The following is a 23,982-nucleotide window of genomic DNA, read 5'->3' as shown; positions in this document are numbered from 1 at the left end:
CTGTTTAATGATGGATTCCAGATTCTAGAAATCTGAAATTCCATGGTGTAAAATCCAGAGGGGTTCATGTAAACCCCACTGAGTCTAACCATCATAATGGATACTATGAGATCGACTGATTTTAGTCTCAAGTAAGGAGGTCATCCATTTTGGAGGTAAATAGAGGTCTGGAGGTTTGTATAGATCTTATAAGCTGTCCTTTGTAGAGAAGTATAATGCACAGTATTCAGTCTTTATTTGGTTGGTGTGTTCTTTAACAAGGGTTCTATGACATGCATGTCAGCATGTGTACAATGACACATGTTGAAATGTCAATGTTGTGCTGGTATCTGCTATAGTGAAACACTCTGTAGACATTGTAGGCAACAAGAAATGTGACAATGAGAAACCCCATACAACAAAATTACTAGAAACATTATGGATGCTATGTCACAGTTTTCTATGCATGTGATCTATATTATAGGCTTGCCTAAACCATTAATGCATGGTATGCCGGAGGCACAGCAAAAAATGATTAATTCAACAGTCACTTGTACTGGTAGCAATAATGGCAACAGTGGATGCATACTGAATTGCCTTAACTCCGATTGCAGGCTTTAGACTTCTTGCAGGTCCCTATAGTGGTCTCTTACAGTAATTCAATCACTATTCTTGATAGTTCATTACACTGGCCACCAGCTTTAGTATAGTAGCAGTAGCAATTGTACCAGAACTGATCTGGGGTGGGTACACTCCAACTAAGGGCTTGTATTTTTCTTTATAGATTTGTTCCTCCAGTATTAAATTACAGTGAAGCATGGTCGTTCTGACCAATTTTGGGCCAAGATAAACATATTAAGCAGGTTGCTGCATTAGGAAGGTCATTTTGTACACAGATGTCCTTATAAAATGGACACAACACAATTGTACATAAATATCACACCGGTATGTGACATCACATGCCAGAACCATGTAGTTGATAGTTAGCCTGTTATAGCTAGTATAAACAGAGCATCCTTCAGTTCTACTTATTGGCAGTTAACATAGTATACAAGTCACATGTTGTAACATGTGGTATGTCACAATTAAATACGCCTATAGCTGTAGGCTTAATACTACCAAGTGCACATTGTAACTTAACAATAGAACAATCAATTTATAGCTACCTTTGAATGAAGAATGAAATTAGAAGTCATGGCTGTGTAACATTATACTATTGGTAACAGAAACCCTTGCAGAAACCAGGACAAAGCTGGCAGGTATGACAAGAAGATGCTATAGTGCTGGCATACCATGGCTTCTATTACAATACACAACTGGTTTAGTATTAATCCAATAACTATTAAACTCTACAATGTTTATAAACACTTACAGATTCTGTAGTGTGTTCCTGTTATCATAAGTCATGATCAGGACCACCACATGGCTTCACTATATACTATATATATATATATACATGGCACAATTAACAAATTAACAAATTTACCATGGTGTTCTCTACTCTAATTTCTCATTGATGCTACAAATGCTTTGTAGATATGTACTTTGATAGGCAGCTACCCTATGTGTAACTCACGAATTAATTGGTTCTACATGTAATTTTAGACCTCTGCATGTACAGTAGCTATGCAGCACAACCTCACCGCAGTTAACTTACAGTGAATGCTGGCCATTTAAAACTGGCTTTGATGCATCAACAATAATATTAAGTTCTACAATTTGTTTTACTATTTAGGAAATATTGGTGACTGCTTCTTGTTCCTAATTTATGTGACCCTTTGCCATTGGCATCACTGTTGTCTTCCATATTTGGTGTTCAGTAGCCAGATGTGTAGTACATATTTCAGTCTGCAACAACTGGGATAGTAACATGCGAGGTAACATGCTAAAGTCTGAAAGTCGTTAGCATCAAACCAGCCATGACAATTCTATATATGTATATACACTCCATCCTATAGCTAAACTGCACTATTTACACAACAATCAATAAGTTAAACAATGTTGAATATTTTATGCTCCAATACACACATTACACGGCACATATATCACATGTACTATTTTACTTACCTCAGTCAGTACAAGTCACCCATTCAGTCATACTTAGCCACCCACAAACATTACATGAAGCATACAACGGGTTAACTTTTTGAAGTGGCCCATCCTTAGCTATGTGTGTGTCCTACCATGTTACATTGTGGTTACAGAAAAAGCCATACTATTTGTTATTCTATACAAGTAGAACATTGATGTTAGTGGCTTCACCCGTCACTAGTTGTAACATAAACTAACTGATTCGTCTAACTATTTTCATTTCAAGATGGTTGAATGTTGAGTACGTTCATGTCAGACTTGTAAATATAGTAGTGTAAGTCAAAGATGATGATCAGTTTGTTATTGTACTTGGTGATGATGATGACAGCCATTAAGGGTAAGACACTACGGGTTGGTCCCATTTGTTATTCTAACAATTATCACCACACATTGTAAATACCACACCACAGAACTATGTATATCATTATGAGTCTGCGCAGTAGCGATAAAGAGAATAAACGAACTTAGCTTATTCAATATTACAGGGTACTTACAGAATTAGCGATTCTTTGGTAAGATACTGTAGTTATAAAGGCAAAGGAGTGATATGTGTTTTATGATATGAGCTATTTCTATTAACATAGCTGAGGAGATAACGTGTCACTGTAGTGTGTGTGAGGACAGCAATGACTCTACATGTACTATTGACAGTACTCTTGCTGTGTGTACTGCCTACTATCAAGACAATATCCTAATTCAGGGATGTGGAAGCACTGTGACACTTTTCAATTGTCGAACTAACAATGGTGTGTTGGTGATCAGGGATGTCGCTGGTGTGTGTTGCTCTGAAGAACTTTGTAACTCAAGACAGGCACTAGATGACATGTTGTTAGTGCAGTCAAACACATCTTCGTCTAGTACCATCACACCGACTCCAACCTCTACAATATCTACAATGGCTAGTGCTAGAGATTCTGTTATCCCCACCAGTTCAGGAACAGCAATCACAGATCCTATGGGATCAAATGCTGTAACTATGCATAATTCCCTTTATTCAATTTGTTTTGTTATGTTTACTGTGTTGTACGCCATGTTGATAGTTTATTGCTGACTACACCCTAGTGTACTTAGCCGATCCCCGAAGGCAGTAAGCCTAATATTGCTGCTATAGATTCTATAGTAGTAGTGTACAACTACCTTCAGAAATACAGTTAAACTGCAAATCAGGTCACTGCGAATCAGGTCACTGCTGGTGTATAATAAGAGTTTAGTATAACTGTCCAACTACATGAAGTGTACTACTATGCATTACATCAGTTAGGAAATTTTAGCGGCTGCAAAGTCCAGGTGAAGGAATGTCGACAGTAGACAGGCTCCAGTATAGGCCCTTAAAGTTGAGGATATGAGATAATGTGGATTTAATATAGTGAAGCAAAAAAATCATAAGCATGTGGCAACATTCAGCCACAAACAGGACCAGGTATACAGAACCATTCTGGGCACGCTAAGAAAAGAATGTATAGCTAATAATAAAGTTCTGTCTTAACAGTCTCTTGCCAGTAACTGAGATACTTTGTGAAGCATAAATACTGGATAAATAGTATAGCGGCGTAGCCCCAAAAATTGGCAATATTGTGCACTTGCACTTTTTCATAAAGCCATGAAACTTTCCACATAAATAGTACTCCTCAATACATGTAATTTTAGATATAGTGCCATCACTGATTTGACCTATGGTGACCTTCACGGTCATTTTTGTACAGAAAATTGATCATATTTGTCTTTAACTCTCTGAGGCAGTGATTAACTTGTTAAAACATGGTACCAAACAAAAGATCGTGCTGATAGCAACAACTTGGTTTTTATTTGAAGTCAATAGGTGATTTCATTACAAAGTTATGATCATTTTTATTAGCTACAAAATTTGATATATTTACCTGCCCCTGAGGTATGAATTACCTGTGGGCAGATTACGCATAAATTTATCAAATTTTACAGCTAATAAATATGATGGTAACTTTCACTGTGAAAAAAGCTCAGAATAATAAGGTCTATAATAGTCTTATTATGTTAGTATTAGAATGAAATAGTTCAGCATATATTATTAGATTAGGACTTTACTATAACAAGCTTATTGAATACATTTAAGACAGCCATATATTAGATAACTAGTATAGTATGGTGTATTATCAGACTATACTAAGCCTATTTCAACCATATATTGGCTACTATACTACCATGCTTTTTTACTTTCCTATAATCTGTGGCTACCTTAATTAAATACTTTCTATAATTATAATTGTAATGAATTTAATTCTGTAAATATGTTAAAACCACAATAGGTACAGCTAGTAAATCAATGTCTCCTTGGCCATGACAGTATCAAATCAATTTTGTCATTTATCAGTCTTTATCCAACTGCAGCAGGTAAGACAGTAACTATAATTCACAAGTTCCATTACAAATTATCTGTATTATCATCACTATAGAACTCTGTGACAATCTGTTAGTCGTCTGGTAGAACTGTCCCACAGCTCTAATACAAAGATGGTAAATATAATGTGTATTCTGGATAATCGTTGGACTTACAGTTTGTAACAATAAGAATCTCATAAAACCGAAACCTTGTCTGGAAACCTAGTATTACCATGTAGAATGGCGGCTAGGTCCCACGACTCTATAAAAAATGGTAAATATAATGCGTATACTGAGCAATCATTGTACTTACAGTTTGTAACAATCTTTTAAAACTGAGACCGAGTCTGAGTCCGACAATCCATGTAGAACTAAGACAAGTCTGATAAGACCAGGTCTCACAACCCTAAATGGAGGCAAACATAATTCATATTCTGGATTATTTGGTGTACTTACAGGTGTTATCAGTGAGTCTAACCAGACATAAAACGGCCACTTAGTATGTGACTTTGTTGGGTTAACGTGTTACATAAGCTCACAAGAAACATCTGATACACTGATAACCAAGTCCAAGAATCTTGTAATCACTAAGTATAACTGAAACAAGACTAAATATAATATAATTTGCATACTCTCAGTGAACTTACTTTTGTTAGCAATGCAAGCATGGTCAGTAAAATAAGGACAAACAAGACGGAACAGGTTCTTGAAAGCACTCAACTCATTTACAGTGCCAGACGAGGTAGCAGCCATCAGCTGTTGATAAAAAGTAGTGGAAAAGATGAAGAAATGAGACCAGTTCCCAGAAGAAATGAGACCAGTTCCCAGAAGAAATGAGACCAGTTTCCACAAACCTAAACGAAGGTAAATATAAATTGTATACTGGACACTCACAGTGTACTTACTTACAGATGTTAATAGCAGCTGTAAGTGATTAGAAGATGACGTTGAACAACTCTGTGAAAAAAGAACAAAACTGTCCACATATGGTCGTTACCAGATTCTTTAAAGGATACAGCTGCCATTGAAGGAAACTAACACTGCAGATGTTGTACACTGACCTCGACACTGACAGCCTGTAGAACTAAGCGGTTTGACAAGAAGCCGTACCTCTGAAGAGATAATATACAAAATCATAAGAGCAGACCATGCATACTCTTACCGTTGATGGCTGATGAACTGTGTCCAATCGTCATCCGCCACAAGCTGAGATAACAGGATATAAAACATGTAATACGTACACAGCAACACCAAGGTTGAATCATTTGCAGGCCATTGTCATACAATACACAATAAACAATTTAATATGGCTAAACCTATCGTAAAAGCTATCATTTTAGTCTAATACTTACTCATCTAGAGCTGTTTTTGATCGCTGCCATCGAAGGATTGTCAACTTGGCAGCGCCACTTCACCACTACAGCCAGCAGGGACGTGCAGTTGTGGTCCATAACTATCATCGTGGCTCATTGGACGATGGCGCCGATCGCGCACACTCTCTCCGCGAGATACACCGTCATGGTCACTCACATTTACAATCCGGCTCTGATACAACAATAGCGACAAAGATGGCGACTTAATTGCATCTAATACGCATGCGCACACCACTGACCCATTCAATTTTAAACAAGCATTACTACGAACTTTTGCAGGTGTGCTAACTGTGCAAATCGATTGAATAGTTAAATTTTCTGGTATTATATACCGGGGTTTTCAAGTCCGTTGTCCTATGTATTTTGGCGCATGCGCTTAGCAGTGCGAAAGAAATGGCAGATTCAAGTGAGATCAGGTAAATGTGTGTGCCCTATTATGATGGATGATTGTAAATGTGATAAAACTATTACTCACTGTGTTGTTGTGACTCCTTTATCACCAGTGAATGGCCCTTCGGTTAGTAGGTTTTTAGCGCATGCGCAATTATAACAGGACAACGGACTTGAAAACCCCGGTACTGCGGTTTTCCAAGTTCTTGCAATGCAAAGCGTCATGCGCTATACAAGCATGTACGTGCGCAGCTGTTCAACAGTGGATTTTCAGTGACAACTACTGACTCACAGGACTTCAAGGATGCCTACGCATACAACTCGACAGCCACAGAATATTACAGGAGTTTTTAAAGAACTGCGCATACTGACACATTATTAGCGCATGACGCTTTCCATTGCAAGAACTTGGAAAACCGCAGTACTGCGGTTTTCCAAGTTCTTGCAATGTAAAGCGTCATGCGCTATACAAGCATGTACGTGCGCAGCTGTTCAACAGTGGATTTTCAGTGACAACTACTGACTCACAGGACTTCAAGGATGTCTACGCATACAACTCGACAGCCACAGAATATTACAGGAGTTTTTAAAGAACTGCGCATACCGACACATTATTAGCGCATGACGCTTTCCATTGCAAGAACTTGGAAAACCGCAGTACAGCGGTTTTCCAAGTTCTTGCAATGCAAAGCGTCATGCGCTATACGAGCATGTACGTGCGCAGTTGTTCAACAGTAGATTTTCAGTAACAACTACTGGCTCACAGGACTTCAAGGATGCCTACGCATACAACTCGACAGCCACAGAATATAACAGGTGTATTTAAAGAACTGCGCATACTGACACATTATTAGCGCATGACGCTTTGAATTGCAAGAACCTGGAAAACCGCAGTACAGAAAATTGCATTGTCTTTGCAACAACCGGCCATGCGCGGTTTGAGCATGCGCGTGTTTTGAATAATAAAACGCGCGCAATACCGGGCAGTGGCGGATCCAGGGGGGTTTCATTGGTTTCCACGGAAACCCCCTTTGAAAAATGATTGCGTAACAATTAAATGTTTTAATTATCGCGGCGTGCGTCTCGATCGAGATACTGTAATTAGAGCAGTCACAGTAGCTACTAAAGTAGTGTGTAGGAAGTTTTTAATATATTTTATGTACTATTACTAGGCTGTGACCTTTTTTTTTTTTTTTTTTTTTTTTTTTTTTTTTTTTTGGTCTCACCTTACCAAACCAGACGATGTAGTGCAAACGTTTGCGTATCTCATGTCAATATATATCTCCACCTTCTAAACTGGAAACCCCCTTTATAAATTCCTAGATCCGCCACTGCCGGGTATGGTATCGAAGCCGTTCAATTCCGCGTCAGTTAAATCATTGCATAACCGGAATTATACACACTTTTACAGCAAGTATACCAGGAATGGTAGGATCATCACTAGTTAGCAAATACCAAAACCCTGTATTGCACGAATTTTATTATTCAAAACACGCGCATGCTCAAACCGCGCATGGCCGGTAGTTGCAAAGACAATGCAATTTCCTGTACTTTGCCGTATGGAAATGTGTGCGCATGAAATTACACAACAAAGCTAGTTAGCTAGCTATAGTGATTAACAGAAGTGTAGCTACTTATTGTAAAATCATCATGACATTGTTTGGTACAGTAAAGAAAAAAATCTTAAGTCACATGAGATGGTGAAGTTAAAAATGAGACAATAATGAGATCTGATGGTGAAGCTAAAAAGTTAGCTATCACATTTAGTTAAGTAAACAAAGCCATACAAAGAATGTGTATTAAACTAAAGTATAATCTGTTTCCCATAATATAAGATGGGTAAAGTATAAGATAGTTAGTATAATGCAAGACTATACTGAGATTACCTGATTTGTATAGTTTAAGCCATTAGATATACCATCTTATATTCCTCTTTTTTCACAGTGTTTGTAATGAAATCACCTATTGACTTCAAATAAAAACCAAGTTGTTTCTATCAGGAAGATCTTTTGCTTGGTACCATGTTTTAACCTCGGTTTTAACAAGTTAATTACTGCCTCAGGGAGCTAAAGACAAAAATGATCAATTTTCTGTACAAAACTGGCCGTAAAGGTCACCAAAGGTCAAATCAGTGATGGCACTATATCTAAAATTACATGTATTGAGGAGTACTATTTATGTGGAAAGTTTCATGGCTTTATGAAAAAGTGAACGATTTTTTGGTTGTGCCGCTATACTAAAAAGACTTTCGGTTGATATATCATATCAAAATTAATAGTAGAAGATACTCAGTAGTAACACAGAACTGTCATTTCAATTGTATGACAGTAAATTGTTGATGCAGTCAAATTCAGCCAGTAACTGGTCATGAAGATTTTCAACTATATTATATGATATTTTGCTGAATATGTTGAGCGGAGTCCAAAGAGCAAGTTAATTCCAACAGTGATAGATGCATGGACTCTGGGAAAATATACCACAATGTCTGGACAGTAAGAGGTACGTAGTTAGCAAACTCGTTGGAATGGGGGCATCCTCAGCATGGAAATTTCGTAAATCAGTATATGCAAAGTAGGGGACTATTTTTCATCTACTATAGTGACCAGGTAGTTTGAAAAATAAAATTAATTATTTCAGCCATACGTACCTGACTGCTTTATTAGACTAAATGAGACTACTCACTGCTCTGCAAGAAGTTTTCGTGAATTTTGTGGATGTTTATCTATGGAGTTTAAATATTTTACAGCTCATATACTAGAGATTGATGTCTCAATGATGAAAATTTGTACCATGAAAAATACTAATTTTACTATATTTGGTTGGCAATCCGCATACCATGAAAATTTTCCTACGGTATTCCCTATTAAATGAGCATTGGCAATGACCTCAACAAGCTAAGTTTAAAGACCAAAATGGAAACAATCGGCTTGATCATGGCTGTAAAAAGTATATCATTGTTGAGACTTAAGTGCCAGAGTGCAGTGTATGCCCACTTGCATAGGTAGAATGAATGGATAAGTGGGAAAGAGGTGTCCACCACATAATCAGGCCTAGGTTGTCAATGGCAAACTATGACAACACAGTTTTGGCGTACTAGGGACCTGTGAGAAGGGAATCAGAAACATGCATGTAACTAATGTATTAGACAAATTCTGTAATAAGGCTTTATAGCTAACCGTTGCCTCCAGCAACCTGAATTTCCCATTATTTTTAGGTGATAACGTCTAAAGTAACTTCTCCAAATTTTGAAAGGATAGCATATTATATGTCATAAGATATATATATGACATTTTGAAATTTGTGGTTTTCCCATACATATCTATGTGAGAGGGCTACAGTTGCCTCTTTTGGGAAATCACAAAAATGAGGTATTTCAACGTATGCAAAAACTAAAAATTCAAAAGTATATCATCATATATAACTTAATTTGTAGATGTGAATGTCAACAATAATCCGGCTCTCCAAGTTTTAAATAGATAGTGTATATAGGTCATAAGATATGACCATAGATACTACACCTTGAATCCCATGATTTGTGTGATTACTGAGAAAGGGCAACTGTTGCCCCTCTCATTGACAATGTATGGGAAAACTGATTGCAACTTTAAAATGTCATATCTCATGACTTATTTATGCTATCCTTTTAAAACTTGGAGAAGTGACTTAAGACATTGACACCTACAAATAATGTAAAATTTAGGTTGCTAGTACTATTTTGGATAGATGCAAAAGAAAGCCAAGTCTGGTGGCGCCCGCCCCTTCGCATAAAGAGAGATTTTATATACGAAGGGGCGGGCACCTCCAGACTAGCGTAATAAATTATAATAACAAGTCCACAGATAGGCGATAGGCAAGACACGCTGTTCAGTCCACCCCCGCATCCCCCCTTACGCGCTGCGCGTAAAAACCATAGGCACAACCATGGCTCAACCCACGTGCGAGTTCACAACACAGTGCTGTGTAGACATGGTTTCGCATGCGGGATAAGTCCGTTGGTTAAGAAATAGAACGTCTAGTAGAGAAGAATGAAGTCGTTTATACTGCTGTATTTTACGTTGTTCGTCATCTATACCAAGACTTGTACCGGTAAGCAGTGACTGTTAACTTCGTAACTTGCTCTTTCCATATTTCTTTTTCGTGAGCTTAGTTGTATGCTAAATTGTATTGTACATGTATTATGTCTTACTCTCTAAGCAGGTTTGTGGTGCCATTGTACACCTGGTTTCCTAGTCAATGACGACTGTAATGGTACTGCTGTACAGTGTAACGGTTTGTGTGTAGTGTTTGAGAACTCACTCCAGTACTGTCGCCAACGTTCACCCCCGAATTTAAATGGTCAAGAAAGGAGTACATGTGATATAAATAACAATGCAATAACTACATCGGATGGAGCTGGTTATTGTTGCTACAATGAAGACTATTGTAACTCAGTCGAATTATTTAATGAATGGCGTCGTAGCATAAGTACTGAGCCGCCAACCAACATGAGTGTTGGTCCCGTGCCCACTACTGTATTAACCTCTACTAGTAGTACTGTTGCTACTATCAATGTGACTACTATTGGTATGTTTATTGTATTTGTTGTTCCTTAGTAGTTGAGACCATTTGATGGTGTTCTTATTTAGTTGTTTGGTATGAGTAGACAATGATATAATTGGATAATCCTTTTTTAGTTGATCCACTCCCAACTGGGAATGTAAATGTAACAGAGACACAAGAAGCAGTAAGCAGTTCAGATTCATCTCCGCCACCTTACGCTATTGCCCTCATAGTGGTTCTCTCCCTCATCATTCTTGTTGTTATTATTGTCATCATTGTTGTCCTATCAATGTACCTATTCTCATGTTATCGGAGCAATGCTAAACAACCAGTTAAAGCTGCACCATCTATCAGCATCGAGGCAGCATCTAGTGTTGTTGATATTACTGTTAGTTCAACTGACTGGTCTGCTGGGAGTGATGCTGGAGCACCTCTTTTGATGCAGGCTCACATTTCTCGGCAGATCACCAGAGTGGATTTGATCGGACGTGGACGATATGGCCAAGTGTGGCGTGGCTATTACAAAGGAGAAGATATCGCTGTGAAAGTGTTTCAGTCAATAGAGGAGGCTTCATGGCAGCATGAGAAGGATATCTACATCAGGTGCAACCTCAGACATCCCAACATCCTCCGATATATAGCAGCTGACAGAAGTGATGCGGGAATGTTTATAGAAAACTGGTTGATAACAGAGTTTTGTGACAATGGTAATCTCTATGATTATCTCCAGTGTTATGTACTGGCTGAAACCACAGTGGTAGAAATGACCAATGATATTGCCTCAGGGCTTGTTTTCATTCATTCAGAGATTACCGGAACGGACGGAAAAGCAGCCATTGCTCATCGTGATTTGAAGAGCAGAAATATTCTTGTCAAGAAAGACCTTAGTTTGTGTATTGGAGATTTTGGGTTAGCTGTTCGACACATTGTTAACAGTGACACTGTCGAAGAACTACCAACTAGAAAAGTTGGTACTAAGAGATACTTAGCACCAGAAATACTTGACGAAAGTATGAACATGAAAATATTCGATTCATTCAAGAGAGCTGACATTTATTCCTTTGGTCTAGTTCTGTGGGAGATCATGAGAAGAGGGCAGTGTAATGGTGAGTGGCATCTGGTGTTTTTCTACTTTCATGACTGTGTTAATTAATTACAATTACAGTTATTAGGTGTTAAATTTTTTAGGTTTTCCCACAACGTGATCCAAGTAGTTTTTGTATTTAAAAGAGTTGTGGGCTGAACGATTATAATACTGGGAGCCTTTAATGACTAATCATATTTAGTTTTGCAGTCACCGAGCATGTGTACCAATTCTTGTAGTAGACAAGGCTTGGTCCCTGATGTTGCTAGCATTTGTCTATCTTTTTCCTAAACAATATAACATATGCACATAGCACACACACACACACACACACACACGCACACACACACACACACACACACACTACGATGGACAGGTAAACCAAACAGACTGTGTCCAGAAAACCAGCTAAATCAGTGATTGATTCACTAGTGATTCATTTCCATTTGAAAGACAATAGGATATGCTTTTAGGATTTAAAATACTTGTGTTGTATGTTTTCTGTAGATGTGACTATCATGATTGTCAACTATAAATAGAAGCCATTTCATTTCCCTATTAGGACTTGTTGAAGAGCCACAGCTGCCCTATTATGACTGTGTACCAAGTGACCCATCATTTGAGGAGATGTACAATGTTGTGTGTGTGGAGCAACGTCGTCCTGTGATTCTCAACCGTTGGCATCAGAGTCCAGTAAGTGACTAGTAATGATGTCATGTATTGGTGAGGTTGGCTATTATAACTTGCTGTTGAAAATTGGTGTTTTGACTTATGTACAGTCATGCCTGCCTCTGTGTGTGTGCGTGCGTAGGTGCGTGCGTGCGTGCATGTGTGTGTGCGTGTGTGAGGGTGTGTGTGTGTGTGTCTGCATGTGTGTGTGTGTGTCTGCATGTGTGTGTGTGTGTCTGCGTGTGTGTGTGTGTCTGCGTGTGTGTGTGTGTGTATGTGAGTGTGGGTGCGTGTGTGTGTGGTGGCATACATGTGCATGCCACTGTGTACTTTAACATAAATTATTTCAACAGCATTCTTTGTGTAAGAGTAGGAATCTCAAGTTTCTGCTAATGTAATTACTAAACTTTGTTATGCCATCTCCATCTGACATGAGTTGTTGACCATCAGTAGTTGGCCAGCAAGCGACCACATTTAATTATGATTTTTTTTCCCTTTCAGATTCAATTTGTCTCTTTCCCAAATATACGCGCACACACACACACACACACACACACACACACACACACACACACACACACACACACACACACACACACACACACACACACACACACACACACACACACACACACACACACACACACACACACACACACACATCCACGCTTAACAGGCTGCCACACAAGTTGTACCTAGAGTTCATAATGTTTGTATGTGTATCCTAAATATTATGAACTCTTGGTTGTGCACATTTCATTGTCTTCAGAATGCAGGTGTTTCTCAGCACCTGCTGTGTTTCTTATTAAGCAGATGGCATGCTACCTTCAGTAAGTTGTAAAGTTCCCAAATAAATGATTTGCTGATTTTATTGAAGAGGACAGCCATAGAAGTAAACTACCATGTAGACAGGTTCATGTGGAAATACATGTACTAGAACATTACAATTTTGCTCATAAGTACACACTAGGTTTGGTGATCACATGTGTAGTCTGAAGAATCCATATTAGACCAAGTAGAACCCACACGCCATCAGCAGCCTGCTAATGGGGAATGTTTGTTCCCACTCATTCCATGATTCTGTATAAATGTGAGTGCAATGTAAGATGATTGTGTGTGCATAGACTTGTTGGCAGACATTCAGATAGGTACTGGTGATTTCAGTTCCGTTTGACAATAAGCGGTTTACATGGTGATGTAGTCACATTGTTTAAAGCCTGTTTTGTCATCACGCAAACACTACAATTTTCAAATGGAACTGAATTTCCCAGTAGGCATCAAGTTTCCGTTTGCCCAAAGCAACTTGTGATATATCATTGAAGGAAAACGTATGAAGAGTATCAGTTTTAAAAAAAACTGGACTCATTCCCACAGTTAGCCGATTTTGGTCTCAGAAAATCTGTGTGCCTGCTAGTCTGTCCTCATACCTACGTATGTGAGCAATAAGGCTCCGTTTGAACAAAAAGGCTATTTACGAACTGTATTAAATATGAAGGTTAGCTTTCTCATAAGCTGTTCTGTCATGTCTACTTGTATAGGGTGGGGCCTAGGAGGCCATCTACAAAGCGAACCATTAAACTAATTAAACAATTTAACTTCTAATCAGCAGTTAAGTCAAGTGGTTTTAAAGAAGTACAACATCAATCATGCTACACTAAGCGGCTTGTTACCATATAGCCTAAATATTTCAAGGGGCAATATTTTCGAGGTTGAGCAATGTAAAAATGAAAATTTCGCGGATTTGCAAATGATCCCATATGTATGTAATATATGAAGGTCTAAATTTTTCAAGGATAAATTTTTGCTGTTAGCCATCAAACCTCAAGAAGCGAAAAGATTTTCCCCTCAAAATATTTAGGTTTAGTATATCATGGCAGTTAGGCCAGTATATTTGTGTGTGTTGTGTCCCTTCACTCTCTCGCACACTTTCCTTACCGTATCAGTTATTAAGTTTTTTCTATTTTTCATAAAAACATTGTGTATAATATTGTCCAAACAATTGAGGGTGATTTGTGTGTGTTTTCCTACCAATGTACTGTTTTAGCATATCACTGAAGTTTTACCTTATCAAATATTTGTGCTATTTGGTAATGTGTATTCTGTAGTATCTGTATTCTTTAGTTAATAAACTATTTAAAGCATGGTTTGGGCTTGTAACAAAGTCCTCCTAAGTGGAGGGTAACAGAAGTCATATGGGGACATGGTGCAGCTTTACCATAGTGTACTAAGCACACTAGCTATAGCATGAAAAGAGCATGCCATGCTAAAGGGCTCTGGGTATCAGGAAAATTTCAATGCTTTGAGATTGAATCCATTTTCACTGGGTGTATATTTGCAATAAATACGGTAACTGTAACAAGAGTTCAGACCAAAGTTATACCATTAAATAAACCACCAAAACTAGCACCTTTTTCAAATGCACATCTTTAAACAGGCTGTAGGACCAGGTGTCCTACAGACCTTCAGACTACAGTTAGCTGTACGTATGTGCCTCTAATATTCAAGACAAGACATGGAGAGGACAAGAGCCCTCTCCATGTGTGGTATACTGCTCTATGTAATCACTTTTAATGGTTGAAAAAGGTGTTTGTGGTTGAAAAAAATGTGTTTGAGCAAATTTTATGCGAGTCCAGTCCAGTGAATGGCTACACCCATTTTCAGTGGTATGTGTGAATACTTGAATAGGGTATCTCCTATATGGCAAGACTATCATTAAGATACTGTACAAGTAGGCACATCAGTAAACGAAGGCCTTTGAAATATACCCATGTACTTGAGTTAGTGCTGAAACGAATGGCAACTTTTACTATTCGAATAGCTGTGAATAACAAAACGACCGAATATTTGATTCTTACACTTCTATTGAATAAGTACTGAAACCTTTTGTTAGGGAGCAAGGTAAAGCCTATAAGCTATTAATTTTTATAGCATAGATATATCACTTCATTCACAATCTTAAGTTTCAAGGCTGGCTTTTCCATCTGAATACAGTGTACAAAGCACTAACGATTGTTCGAATAGTGTGCTAACAAATCGAATAGTGCCATACCGACTGAATAATCAAATAACCGGATAATCGTTTCAGCACTAGTCTAGATGTTAACTTTCAGACTTGCATTACAGAACTAAGTTTTATGTTTTTATTGAATGTATTATTGGAGTAGGTGACTGCCCTTTCTCATTTCATGCACTCCCAGTACTGATTCAGGGGTATTCCATTGTTGCATGGGCTGTAGCATTAACAAGACAAGCTATTTTTATACTGAGCAATCTCTCAGAAAAATTTTACAAAACAGGGAGGGTATAATGTTGACAAATAGGAGTGTTGCGAGTAAAGACTTTCTTCTTCCTTCAATGTCATGTTGAAAGGATGCATAGTGTGTAAGGGTACATCATGATGTCACAGTTATTGTAGTGCCATGCTTTGTTTGTAATCTATACTGAGAGGATTTCCAAATCTTTGCAACACGTCTGAAATTGTGTATAAATAACCTGAAAATAGCATAAAGAATTTTTAAATTATTTTCAAATACCCTAATTTAACAGTCACTACTCTAATAGAGCAGTCATTTTCGTATTTCGGTTAACAGAGAATCCGGATAAGTGGGGTCCGGATAACTGAGGTTCCACTGTATCAGGTTTGGTGTTAACCCGTTTATCACAGAACTGTGTTGAAAATGTACACACCATAAATCAGCTAGCCCATCAACTATTATTGACACTGTTGAGGTTCTGTATATACTCCCTGGACATTGATTCCCCATAATGTAAAAGACTGGCATTGAAACAAGCCTTGAGTTGGTCAGAGTGATTCTCCAACAAGCCTTACTGATTCTACACTACCTATGTACATACAAATATCAGTTAGCACTGTTTCTGGGAGCCTTAGTTTTTGTAAAGGCAAGAATGGCGATCCTTTATAGTTAACTACAATATCTACATGCTCTTCATGTGGCTACTCCATACTTTGACTCCATGTAAAAGAGTTGACAAATCACTGAAATGTGTAGTTTGAAAACTGCAGTTGATTTGCGTCGATAGTTTGGCGATGGGTAAAGCATATCAAAACTGATGAAGGGACTGACACCCTGTCACTATATCATAGCCACCTCACAAAGAATTGTATGTTCCTGTGTGATGTAGCATTCAGTATAGTCTGTGTGTTACGTATGTACAAAAGCTGCTGTGAGCTAACTGGATTTGTTTGCTATGTACACAATCCCCCTGTTACACAACCATAATTTTTATCAGGTATACTCTGGACTGGCTAAACTACTCAATGAGTGCTGGCACCACAATGGAGCAGCAAGGTTGACAGCCCTCAGGATACGACGACGCCTGGAAGACATCCTTCACAAAAGTGCAGACAAGAACGACAATCTTGAAGGGAACACCAAACCTTAATAGTACTCAATTACATGTAAATTGTATATTTTTTCAATTTTCACTTTTTGATCACACAGATCACTCCAAACCTATTTGTAGTCTAATGTACATTATTATTATATCAATCTGAATCTCTACATGTAATTTTAGTACAGTAACAGTGTGCAAATAATAGGTTTTTATCTTCTAGAAAAAATTTCCCTTTGTGAGTGAATACAAAGTATCTTTGGCAGAACCTAGCATTGTTTCGACAGTTTGTTCTATATTCAAAATAGGGGTACAAGCTTGTTGCAATCTTGGAGAAGCATTAGCTGCTTCATTACAGATGCTAACCCAGTGGATGAAGTACAAAATGAAGAAAGCTATTACCAGTAGAAAACAAATTCTTTTCCAGTTAAAATGTTCGTCTACTTGCTGTTGAAGAGCTGCGTTTTCTTTAACCAAGGAATCTTTACTTGGAGACTCAAGGTCATCACCTTCCTTTAACTCTTCCATAGCTTGTGTCAGCCTTTCAACTAGCTCTGTTGGTTCAGGGCGATGCTTGGGTTCATCTGACAGACATTCCTTCGCCAGGTCATGTAAACAAAGAACATGATCCATCTTGTCCAAGTACTTTTTCCTCCTTGTAATTTCGTCAACACGTTCATATGCTTCTTGACTCTCCAGTCGTCGAAATTTATCGGTCGGTATTGGGACTTGCTTTACTACACTATAAATAGTAACACATCCAAATGAGAAAATGTCTAATTTAGTTGTGTACTTGGCCTTGTCTACCTGTGCCTCTGGTGGCATGTGTGCAGTATTACCAGGTTCCTTAGTCATGTGCTGACCTTCATTAAAGCTAGCCATCACTTTGGCTACACCCAGATCTCCAATCTTAGCATCGTTACTACTTGTTAGGAGAATGTTGTCAGCCTTTAAGTCCCGATGGATAACATTTTTGGCATGCAGATAAGTAAGCCCACAAGCTATATCACGAAGAATGCTGGCAATAACATGAGGCGGGCAATCTGGAGTTTTCTCCACAAAGTTGTGTAAACTCTGGTGCATTTTCTCCATCACCAGTAAAGGCAGGGGGGCGCCATCTTGATAGTGTACGCCCAAGAACTGCACAATACAAGGATGCCTCAGTGTACTCAGAGTGTTTATTTCACCCAAGAAAGCGTCCTGCGCTTTGCGCGACTTTTGAACATGGCTCTGTTGGATATGCGGGAAGATCTCTTTTACAACACATTCTTTTCCTCTGTACACCGCTACTCTCACTGCTCCATAGGAACCACGTCCCAGCTCTCGCTCTGTCAGATTCAAAGTTTGGATGGTAAACTGCTTGGCGGTATCCTCCAGCAGTTTGTCCCTCGGTTTGTCGGCAGCCATCGTCCAATAACTCACGTGACTTACATTTGAATATTCCAGCAAAAAAGCGCAGGTGCTTATTCAAAGGGGGGAGCTGTTTACCGAGTACATGATGCAATAGGTCTGTGGTGCATGCATGCGTACCTTGAGTCCTCGATGCATATATATATATATATATATATATATATATATATATATATATAGCATGTGCAGTTATATCTATACCCAGTGCATACTTAAACACACATAGTATTCATACCGACGTTATATATCTAGCTATACAAGAAGGCATTGTCGACGCAACGTCTCAAGCAGCTTTTACTACGGTGCTAGGTGAGATGTTAGGGCTATATTGTGAGTTAAATGTTGAACTTCATACGTTTGTCGACTATGTCGACACATGTACACGTGATCGGCACGATTTGATCATGTTCATGCCATGTGCTGATCAGATGAATCATTGCATGCTGCGTGGGAATTCCATGCGGCAAGCTAGATAATCTTTAATCTTGTAGGTGGTACTCCTCCCTTTGTTACCTCCTGTACCCACCTTACCTTAAACTAAACTAAACTAGTTAAGTTGCTGCAAACAGTGCATGCCGGCATGAATTCAGTCTAGTGCTGTAGCCATGCAGGTATAATGCAAGAATATATGGCATCTACATTAAGTGATAAACTACATTTTAGTGTATTACTAATATAAATATGCTATGTATAGTAATACTGGAGCACTGGCAGGTGCTCATATAATCTAGAGCACCTGCCAGTGCTGCTTTACTCAACATAATAATAATAATACTGCCTGACCTATGTGACTATGTGGATGGAGTAGAGTTGGGTGATATTAATAATTTTAATTGTTACTTATTATTGCATGAGCTATTTAAGGCCATGCCAAATTGATTCACAGTTTATCGTCACCGCCCACATGGGTTTTTAAGAATAGAGTAATAATTTCATAATTCATTATTTCTTACGTGATAATCATTACTTAGCTACACTCCCGAACTCATTTTTGTATATTGAAACATGCTGTGTGCAGCAAACATAATGATTATGGCGGCCTGGACGCGTTATAACCTTCAACAAATTGATTTCTAAAGAGAGAATGTATAAACGAGTAAGTATATAAATAGTGACGTAATCAAACAGCTTGCAATTATTGTTAAAAATAAGTAGCTATATAGCTGCTGTGTGAAGCTACTTTTTAAATCTTTTCCATGTTTAAAAAATATGAAATGTGAAAAATGACCTCCCGACTTGACTAACTTGAGTCAATTACTTCTTTGCTAACAATCAAGTTAGCAGTTCATTTTTTATTTTTTACAGTGCAATAAGAATACATTTCCACATGCATATGCACAATTGGACAAGCAAAGCTTTGTCTAATTTGCAAATTTTTTGCCTCAATTGCAAATTGTTGTGGTCTATAGTATATAATGCATGATGAAATCTTTAAATTTTACATTATAGCTACATGCATATAGCTATTAGCATACACTAGCTGCATGTAGTGAATATATGTACGTAATTGAACAATGGGTAATATAGCTATATTACATACTGCTCAGCTACAATAAGTGTAAGCAAAAATGTGCCAAAATACTTAGAAGCTTTTCACTGCCCTAAATGTGTGCCTTTGTGTGGTACTATAGACCACAGGCCAGTCCTACCAGTTTATCTTAGGTTGTTGCAATATCAGCAAAACATGCTATAATGGTTATACAGTGTTATATTGTTCATAACCTCATCAAAGACCACAATTGGTCCCTTTTGGTCATATATACTACATGATGAAATAGTCTTGGGAAAATCCAAGGGGAACAACTTGCATTTTATTGGCTTGGTCTTGTTTGTTTATATAACCACATGAATACTATATACTTCTCTTCAAGACCATGCACATCTACCCAGCCACACTACTGCACTTCTTAGCTTACAATCTTCAGGTAGATCAAACGGTCTATTTGTGGTGGCTCCCATGGAAACTGTAACCTTCTCACCATCATCAATAGCATTAGGAGGCTGAAACAGTCTCCTAGTGGTTATAGTGTAGATGGAAGGAAACAGTAAGTTGTTTTCTGTTGCATGGAAAGAATTAGGTGAATTTTAACTGCCTGAACAGATTAACAATTCTCCCTTATAGCACTTGAATTGGTCAAGAATAGTAGCTCAGTTCTAATCTGTGAAGCTTGTTACTGTAATACTTCAGAGTCCCTCCGTCTATGATTGATTGTAGTAGCCATAATAATATTATTGCACTGGAATTGTCTCTCTTAATTTGAATATGTACATGCATGGTTGTTATGCTAATAATGTACTGCACACACTAATATTCATATATTTAATTATTTAGTTCATCCAGAGTGCTCCCACTTGCATATTTAGTTCATCTGACGTGATCTTAAGCTAGCTATAAAGATGCCATGGTGGGGATCAAGCCAGTCAAAATTAGACACTACCAAAGTGTCCGTTATAACAGATCTTACCATTACACCTAATGAGCTAGGAAGAGGATCATTTGGTGTTGTGTATGAAGCAGTGTACAAGGGTAAACCATGTGTAGTCAAAGAAATACACAACTTTCTCATACAGCACAGTGGTGGTCATTCGTCGCTACAAGCACTGTATATGGAAATCAACACTCTTAGCTTATTAAAACATCCCAGTATTGTACAGTTTCTTGGGGTGCACTTAAAAGGTGGTATTCCATTGTTGGTAATGGAGAAAATGTGGAGAAATTTAGCTAGTTTCCTTGGAGGGAAACAAGACAATCGTTTGCCATTGTTTGTCAAGGTACACATCCTCTATGATGTCATTTGTGGTCTCCAATATCTGCATGGTCAGGAGAAACCAATTGTCCACCGTGATATAACTGCTAACAATGTGCTGCTCACTGAAAATCTTGAAGCGAAGATAGGTGACCTTGGACTAGCTAAGGTGGTTGAGCCAACATTAGCCAACCCAGGGCAAACACTATCTACTGCACCAGGTAATCTTTCTCATATGCCTCCGGAAGCTACAGAGCACAAACCTGTTTACAATGAAACTTTAGATGTGTTTTCGTTTGGCTGTGTGACTGTCCACACTGTCACAGAAAAATTCCCAACACCGACTGATCAGTATAAACCATCAGAGAAAACCTTCATAAAAGTATCTGAAATTGAGCGACGAAAAGAATTCTTAGACGAATTGAGAAATGATAGTCCATGTTTACATACCCTAACACTCAAATGCCTGCAGAATGATCCAACATTAAGGCCTGCTGCCTCTTGGATTTGTAATGAATTTCAAATGTATATAACAGAATTAGAGACGGAGTCTCCACAAATAACTAATTATAAGCAGGACAAATATTCCCTTGTACAATCTCTACAGATGTATCAATCAAAAGAGCCTGATCTTGAGCAGAAATTACACTTTACTAAAGCTGAACTTGAGCAATTAAAACTGGCTTATCAGCATGAAAAACAAGAAAAAGATTTGTTGCAAAGTCAGTTAGCTGAAAAAGAGGAACTAGTTCAAGACATGAAGGCTAAGATTGAACGACAAAATGAATTGTGTAAAGAAACAGTGCAGTATTCTAAGGATAATTTGCTTAAGCAGTCACAATTTTTACTAGCAGATTGTATAAGCATGCTTTCCATGGAAGTGAAAGAAAAAGATACTAAAATACAACAACTTGAGCAAAAAGCTTTGATATTATTTACTGAAGTGAAGGATAGAGATGAAAAAATACAGAGTGAAACTTTGCTGCTATCTAATAAATTGAAAGAAAAGGATAATGAAGTGCAAAAACTTGAGAGTGAAACTGTAGAGTTAGGGAAAATATTTACAAGTGAAAGAGAATCACTAAAACACAAAATCCTCTTATTACAACAGGAGTTGTCATCATCTCAAAGAAAAGTTTTATCACTACAGCAGACAATAAAATTACTACAGGAAGGTATGGATTAGTTATATTGTTACTGTATGCGTAATATGACATACACCCACCCAGACGACAATGATTATGATGATGACAGCAACAACAACAATGATGATGATGATGATGATGATGATAATGATTATGACAACAATGATGATGATGATAACGAAAGTTTTTTGTCTGCTGTGGAGTCTTTAGAAAACTTGGAGGATGAATTTGACAAACAAGGTGTGTGTCTACATAATTATTGTGCTAGAGAAGTGTACCTATAATCATTTGGCAAGGATAAAAATTGATGTATTTAATATCAAAAAACCCAAATTAATGGTTACTAAACATGACATTACCTGCTTTTTATTTCGTATTATAGTTGTACCCAAGTTTACTGCTCATCCATCAAATGTAATAGTGAATTTAGAAAGTGATACTATGAGTGTGTCATTAACATGTGAGGCAGATGGTACAACATCATATCAATGGGAGAGGGAGGATGGTACCATTCCATCTGGTGCTACTGGAGTACACACTAATACTCTCACTCTTGTTAAGCTACAATCACATGACACTGGTAACTACCGATGTGTGGCGTCTAGTGAAAACAACATCAGTACTCCTTCAAAATATGCTACGATTACCATAAAAGGTTTGTTGGTATTGTGCAAGAACTTTGAGTAATGCAACAATAGCTAAACCCTTGTTTCCTTTTGTAAAGATTAGGTTGAGAAACTGTTATATGGGTTACCACCATTCCAAACTAAAAACTGTAAAATTATACCCATGGGCTGGTTACATTTTTCTACTTTAAATGTTAACATTGTAAGACACTGTGTACATGCACAAGCATTGCAATCCTATTCATTTTTTTGATTCTTCGGCTGCGTATAATAAATATGCTGTTATATGACTATAAACCTGATGTATTATGTGTACATGGTTTTAGATCGATCAATGATTATTTCTATATCAAATTCTCTGTGGGATAATATCATAAAGGAACATCCAAACATGAGGAAATATATTAATATGGACTCACTGATTCCTCATTTAAACAAATATGGAATTCTAACACCAGCAGAAAGAGAACAATTGAACATGGATATACCTTGTAAACAGAAAGTAAATCTTCTTCTACAGTTTCTGGAAAGCAAAAGTGACAAAAGCATTCTGAACTTTTTGAAAGCACTGGAAGACGCTTATGAACATACTGGCCACCAACAATTGCTTAAGAGATTGAAGGAACAGCTACCAAAAGCAATGTGTACATAACTTCCAGAGCCATGATTTTTCCATTTCTTTGCACATTATTTTCATGTATATAGTCATTTGGAACACCATGTGTGTACAGCAGTATAATGTGTAACTATATGAGATCAATACATGTACATGTAGCTATATGGCACTAGTATTAATAATCACAAAAAGATGAATAATGCAGACAATTCAGATCACGGTTCACTTCAATCTGTAAAATTTTAGTTGTGCCAAACTGGCATTATTGTTATACAAATTAACAACCTTTATGGTAGTAACCTTATACTAATAATTTAAATTGCTACTTTGTGATTATGATTGTGCATAGCTTCATTGCATGTCACAGAAAAGTGTATGGGTTGAACAGTGCGGCAAGAGAACTATTTTAAACAATATCAATTCATAAGAAACAGGCTCCATCATCAATACTGTTCCTGCTACACCGTACTAATGCACATAAGATCCATGTACAATGCAGCAGCAGCAGCTACACAGCCACAATGGAATCTAAAGAATGATGTATATAAGAAGCCACATCAGTCGCTGTAACCCATGCATCAAAAAGGCCTCAGCTTGAAGAACCC

The 23,982-nt window shown here is 37.7% G+C and overlaps 3 protein-coding genes and 2 long non-coding RNA genes across 9 annotated transcripts; 3 read left to right on the top strand and 2 right to left on the bottom strand.

Moving 5' to 3' along the window:
* The first annotated feature begins 2,222 nt into the window (after positions 1-2,222).
* Positions 2,223-3,126, top strand: LOC136240764 (uncharacterized). The gene is made up of 2 exons (XR_010693961.1): positions 2,223-2,407; positions 2,655-3,126. It is a non-coding gene; the product is annotated as an uncharacterized lncRNA (long non-coding RNA).
* A 1,177-nt stretch (positions 3,127-4,303) lies between these two features.
* Positions 4,304-6,096, bottom strand: LOC136240451 (uncharacterized). 4 transcript variants are annotated; one of them, XR_010693808.1, is made up of 9 exons: positions 5,778-6,094; positions 5,588-5,631; positions 5,487-5,537; positions 5,331-5,382; positions 5,073-5,279; positions 4,882-5,022; positions 4,739-4,831; positions 4,600-4,687; positions 4,304-4,546 (listed from the first exon to the last, which is right to left on the bottom strand). It is a non-coding gene; the product is annotated as an uncharacterized lncRNA (long non-coding RNA). The 4 variants fall into 4 exon arrangements; XR_010693809.1 differs by having other exon boundaries at positions 5,335-5,382; positions 5,778-6,093; XR_010693806.1 differs by having other exon boundaries at positions 5,331-5,537; positions 5,778-6,096.
* A 3,974-nt stretch (positions 6,097-10,070) lies between these two features.
* Positions 10,071-17,010, top strand: LOC136240398 (TGF-beta receptor type-1-like). Its single transcript, XM_066031365.1, has 5 exons — positions 10,071-10,274; positions 10,386-10,751; positions 10,862-11,833; positions 12,374-12,504; positions 16,732-17,010. Exons 1-5 carry the CDS (start codon positions 10,214-10,216, stop codon positions 16,882-16,884), a joined length of 1,683 nt encoding a protein of 560 aa, XP_065887437.1. The 5' UTR covers positions 10,071-10,213; the 3' UTR covers positions 16,885-17,010.
* On the bottom strand, positions 16,973-18,287 carry LOC136240399 (uncharacterized). The gene has a single exon (XM_066031366.1). It carries the CDS (start codon positions 18,238-18,240, stop codon positions 17,053-17,055), a length of 1,188 nt encoding a protein of 395 aa, XP_065887438.1. The 5' UTR covers positions 18,241-18,287; the 3' UTR covers positions 16,973-17,052.
* Positions 18,288-18,426: 139 nt separating this feature from the next.
* Positions 18,427-23,577, top strand: LOC136240188 (probable serine/threonine-protein kinase kinX). Of its 2 annotated transcripts, none has more exons than XM_066031092.1 (5): positions 18,427-18,552; positions 20,576-22,165; positions 22,220-22,375; positions 22,518-22,790; positions 23,088-23,577. In XM_066031092.1, exons 2-5 carry the CDS (start codon positions 20,641-20,643, stop codon positions 23,411-23,413), a joined length of 2,280 nt encoding a protein of 759 aa, XP_065887164.1. In that variant the 5' UTR covers positions 18,427-18,552; positions 20,576-20,640; the 3' UTR covers positions 23,414-23,577. The 2 variants fall into 2 exon arrangements, with proteins under 2 accessions (XP_065887164.1, XP_065887165.1); XM_066031093.1 differs by having other exon boundaries at positions 18,432-18,573.
* The last annotated feature ends 405 nt before the right edge of the window (positions 23,578-23,982 follow it).

This window comes from Dysidea avara, chromosome 12 (genome assembly GCF_963678975.1).
Source record: "Dysidea avara chromosome 12, odDysAvar1.4, whole genome shotgun sequence".
In the NCBI taxonomy this organism is placed as follows: domain Eukaryota; kingdom Metazoa; phylum Porifera; class Demospongiae; order Dictyoceratida; family Dysideidae; genus Dysidea; species Dysidea avara.
This window is presented reverse-complemented; position numbering and strand designations above follow the sequence as displayed.

What these genes read in the sequence shown, in the direction of transcription:
- LOC136240398 (XM_066031365.1), top strand. Translation starts at nt 10,214, where the DNA reads ATGAAGTCGTTTATACTGCTGTATTTTACGTTGTTCGTCATCTATACC. An exon ending in TATCAATGTGACTACTATTG is followed by an intron (nt 10,752 to 10,861) that starts GTATGTTTATTG and finishes ATCCTTTTTTAG; the next exon opens with TTGATCCACTCCCAACTGGG. An exon ending in ACCGTTGGCATCAGAGTCCA is followed by an intron (nt 12,505 to 16,731) that starts GTAAGTGACTAG and finishes AATTTTTATCAG; the next exon opens with GTATACTCTGGACTGGCTAA.
- LOC136240399 (XM_066031366.1), bottom strand. Translation starts at nt 18,240, where the DNA reads ATGGCTGCCGACAAACCGAGGGACAAACTGCTGGAGGATACCGCCAAG.
- LOC136240188 (XM_066031092.1), top strand. Translation starts at nt 20,641, where the DNA reads ATGCCATGGTGGGGATCAAGCCAGTCAAAATTAGACACTACCAAAGTG. An exon ending in GGATGAATTTGACAAACAAG is followed by an intron (nt 22,376 to 22,517) that starts GTGTGTGTCTAC and finishes TTCGTATTATAG; the next exon opens with TTGTACCCAAGTTTACTGCT. An exon ending in TGCTACGATTACCATAAAAG is followed by an intron (nt 22,791 to 23,087) that starts GTTTGTTGGTAT and finishes ACATGGTTTTAG; the next exon opens with ATCGATCAATGATTATTTCT.